Source organism: Vigna radiata, chromosome 11, assembly GCF_000741045.1.
Source record: "Vigna radiata var. radiata cultivar VC1973A chromosome 11, Vradiata_ver6, whole genome shotgun sequence".
In the NCBI taxonomy this organism is placed as follows: domain Eukaryota; kingdom Viridiplantae; phylum Streptophyta; class Magnoliopsida; order Fabales; family Fabaceae; genus Vigna; species Vigna radiata.
Genome location: NC_028361.1, coordinates 5,161,091 through 5,165,286, shown reverse-complemented (window position 1 = coordinate 5,165,286; position 4,196 = coordinate 5,161,091). Strand labels below are relative to the sequence as shown.

General features: G+C 34.9%; 1 protein-coding gene across 2 annotated transcripts; it reads right to left on the bottom strand.

The window, feature by feature from the left end:
• Window positions 1–330: 330 nt before the first annotated feature.
• On the bottom strand, window positions 331–3,922 carry LOC106777345 (seven transmembrane protein 1). 2 transcript variants are annotated; one of them, XM_022775844.1, is made up of 12 exons: window positions 3,625–3,922; window positions 3,480–3,522; window positions 3,259–3,285; window positions 2,264–2,362; window positions 2,036–2,145; window positions 1,751–1,928; window positions 1,462–1,566; window positions 1,280–1,384; window positions 1,141–1,161; window positions 984–1,042; window positions 788–878; window positions 331–652 (listed from the first exon to the last, which is right to left on the bottom strand). In XM_022775844.1, the coding sequence occupies exons 1-12, from the start codon at window positions 3,846–3,848 to the stop codon at window positions 548–550; spliced, it is 1,167 nt and encodes a 388-aa protein (XP_022631565.1). In that variant the 5' UTR covers window positions 3,849–3,922; the 3' UTR covers window positions 331–547. The 2 variants fall into 2 exon arrangements, with proteins under 2 accessions (XP_022631565.1, XP_014520409.1); XM_014664923.2 differs by having other exon boundaries at window positions 1,280–1,372; window positions 3,625–3,921.
• Window positions 3,923–4,196: the final 274 nt, after the last annotated feature.

Sequence of the window (4,196 nt, the reverse complement as noted above, 5' to 3'; positions counted from 1 at the left end):
TACTTTGTTTTGGTAGTTAAATTTTCAAATCAATTTCTTTTTAATATGTATAATTTGCAACTTATTTTTTTAGTCTTTACACTTGGCCAGTCGAGCTATCCTGTGTTACAGCGACATGAAAGAAAGGTTTTCAACTAGAGATTACCATTCAAACAGTTTGAAGAATGAATTATGATGTGACTGAACGGTTCATAATTCACAAACTTAAGATAGGTTATGAGTAATCAATTCCATCTTAATTTGTTAGCTGTTGACAGTGATTTGGTGAACAAAAGGTGGAATAATATAGTATAGTGGGTGGTTAATAGTTCATAAATTTGGTAGCTGGTGTAAGAATCGGGAACTATTCATAATTCATAGACATATTGATAACTTTGACAGTTTCTCATAGCACATTTTAAGGTGAAAATAGAAACGTTTCCTAATGAGACCACTTCAATATTCTAATCACGCCTTTACTAAAAGCTAAATGTTATGGTGGAATTTAAGTGTTATACGATGGTTTCAGTTTTGGGAAGATTAACATGTTTTGTTACAGTCCGGCATATCAAGACACAAAACTTTTGCTAGCTTCCTCGTAGTTTCCGTAATCAGCATCACCACTTCTTGCTTTCTTTCGAATGTATCTATAGTTGGCGTACTGAAAAGTTATCTGTCATTGTTAAGGTTTAACAACTTTGTAGTCCTGTGAGAATATGTTTGATGAGTATGTTCTGGAAAAATAAAAAAGAAACAATTTATTATTAACAAAAAATATTTGCATGAAAAAACTGCGTATAAAGGATACGAATAGATCCAATGCCACGCAACCTATGGCATCCAACAGCCATGGCATATTAGCTCTGATGCTTTCCCATTCGGTAGTTCTTACAAGAATACTGCACACATGACAGAACAACAGAGGAGTTAGAATATTGCTTAATTTCATTTTTTTTTCTCAAATAGAAAGCTGAAAAACATATGCAAGGGAGGGAAATAGTAACCTTCCAACGTAAGTGGCATTGGCGATCAATGCAAAGAGAAACATCAGAGGATTTAAGCCCTAAAGTGATAAAGAGAGAAATCATCTATAAATCAGGGGAAATACAATGTGAGTATTATAATTTGAAAAAGAAAAAGGAGATTAAGATCATACAGTACCTCCACACTCCCTCGTTTAATCTGGCCATGGTTACGTAGTCAACAACTTTATCAGTAATTAACAAGAAAAAAAAAAAGAACACGACTGCAGAAAAAATGAAAAGTATTCAGAAATAAAAGAAAAAGTTCCGAGCCATACATTCAACCATATTTGAGGGAGCCTGCCACCCATATAGATCACAGCCATAAACCATCCTAACCATTGACCCAAGGCACTGTGCATGTTTTGCTCCTGTGATGAGTTCTAGAAGTTAAGTGGCAGCAAGGTAATGCCAGTGTGTGAATAAATTAATCAAACAGTAACATTGCCAATCTATATACCTGCAAGAGTAGCTTTCTTCCGTTTAATCTCATGTATCCCTCCTTCAAAGCATTACCCTGCCGGGGCAAGTTCATAGATGCTGCTAGAAATGTTCCATAGCTTGCCTGAAACACAGGAAGTGAATAGGTATAAGGAGTTCAAGCCATATTACTGTGCCTCTAGCAAAACTTTGATGATCATGTTATACTTAAAAAAGTACATCACTTGGGAAAAAAATTAAGAAAACAAGAACCTTTTGAAACATTGATACAAATTCTGTTAACCTTAATTTCAGGGATAAAAACTCACAGGGACAGATCGAGGGATGGGTCTAGGCAATGTTACAGGCTTGGTGGAAGAAAGTGGAGGTGGCTCATCATCAGAGGATGAATCATTGTTCATTTCCATGGCTGAAGGGACACTTTTAGCAGCTCTCAAGTAGGTACCAAATGGTGGAGTATCATTACCAGCCAGAGATCTCGCTGACCTGTTTAATTAACTCAAAAACAAATAATTAGTTGAATAATTTCTTAATCAAACCATTATTTGACAAAATGTACTCATATGAACTGGGAATTGAAAGACAATGTTTACCTATAGTAGTATTCCCGTCGGGGCGTTGCTTTGGGTTCGTCATTTGGTATTGCAATCCCAGACTGTGCCCCTGGTTTGGGTCTCAAAGGTTTTTTCTCTTCTTCCGGGGCCTATTAGTAATATCAATAATAAAGAATAAATTAATGAAATATACGTTTTCTCTTTTAAGTTAGATATCAATTTTGATGAGCAGAACCAGACATGAGAAATTTGAAATTATTACTGTACCTCGTCGATGTTGATATTTCGACGACGCTTGTTCCATTTATAGATATAGTCATAATAGAGGCTTTGAAGTACTAGCACGATCGTAGTGATTGTGTAAAGCTGCACATCACATAAACAAGCGATGTTAAGAACTTAAGTCTAATTTTCTATGTACTCACTCTACAATTTAAGACAGTTTTTTTTTTATAAATAAAAATTACAACTTAAAAAATATAAAGAAAATATTAATATACAATTTTTTTAGGACACATAAAAGACGGAAAAGGGGAAGATATGATTTCAAAAGAACGTTCCGGTTGATTTGTGTCTGGAAAGAACACAATAACACGTGTCCAACGGGTGGCCTTCAGCCTGGTGACATGTCATAGCCTTATTGTACAGTGTAACAAGTGGGCGTACCCTAATTTTGCAAATATTTGTTTATGTTAATGGACATAAAAGTTTTCAAAGTTCATGATAGTATGTTTCCCAGTGTTACAGTTAAAAATGTTATCTTCGAAAATTAAATATGCTTGATTGTAGAAAATTCAAATTAAGCTTAGTTTGTGAAATACGTTTGAGTAAAATTGAGAAATAATTTTCTTGCATTAGATTAAAATTTTTATATGAAGTTATTGCAATCTTGCTTTTGAAATACAAAATCAATTTAATTTTATGAAGGATCTTGTTAATAAATGCCTTAAATAATTTAATTGTGGACAACAGTTTTAATACATTTAATTCAATATTTCCAACGGCAGATTTAAAAGCAAATATTAAATAATATTTTAAAGGGTTTCTTTGTACAATAAATAAATACCTTGACTCTTGCTACCAGAAGAGTAACTATTGGAAATGCACTCTTGAGAAACTGGAAAATTTTAAAACAAGCAATTCCCAAGCTAAAGATAATTTAAAGGTTTCAGAGCTACATTGCTTTAAGATCTAAAACACCCAAACGCACCAAAAAGAAATTGATAAAAATATAAATAATACGAAGAGAGTGCAGTAGTTACCAGAGCTGTGTAGTACTGAGTAGGCAACTGGTTTTGCAGCCATCCAAAAAAGCAAGCGGAAAAACAAAACACAACACACACAAAAAATAAAGTGAGTCAGCAACCACGATAAACTACAAACATATAAAAAACATTAAAGCATGAAAGAACTGGAACAAGAACATATGTATGGAACGAAACAAATGTTTTAATTTTAATGTTGATGGTTAGAAGTCTGGTACCGTGGCAGGCTCCAGAACACAACCAACGAGATTGAATATGTCACTGCATCAAAAAGGTTGAGCAAAGGAATTAGAGTAATTGTGGGAGTAATAAAACGTTAGGTTAAAATTAGTAGAGAAAAGAAAGAGGGAAAAGTTGACGAACCCAGCGACCCAAGTGAGGAGAAAGGCTAGGGAGACACCATGGCTAGACTTAGCTCGAAAGTTGGTGATAATCTGAGGAATTTCTGCTACTCCCCAGCATATGAGACTGATGAAGCCCAAGGAAAAGGAGATTTCATCTTTAAGATCGCAGAGACAATCATCCAAGTAACGCTGAACCCAACCGACGCAGGGTTTGCTCTCCTTCACGCAGTACGAGGGAGGCATTTCTATTTTATTTCGCTCGTTTTGCTCACACTGAGAGAGCGAGGTTTAGCGTAGGTGGTTTTAAAGGAAGAGGCTACTGAATTTACCTCAATATAAGACACACTGCATAAAGTAATAAATTCGTGAAAAAACACGTTTGTGAGATTGGACCATGTTGTCCTTATCGGGTTTTCATTGCACAATTTGCTTAAAACAAAAATTTATTGCTACGTGTGTGGGATATTCTCTCAACTGATGCTAGCAACCGAGCTACATGTGACGTGAGTCTTTTCTTTTCTTCTCGGTAGTGAACTCCATGTGAGTCTATATGCATGATTTCTTGCATGTTACAATGTTTCTCTACTTATT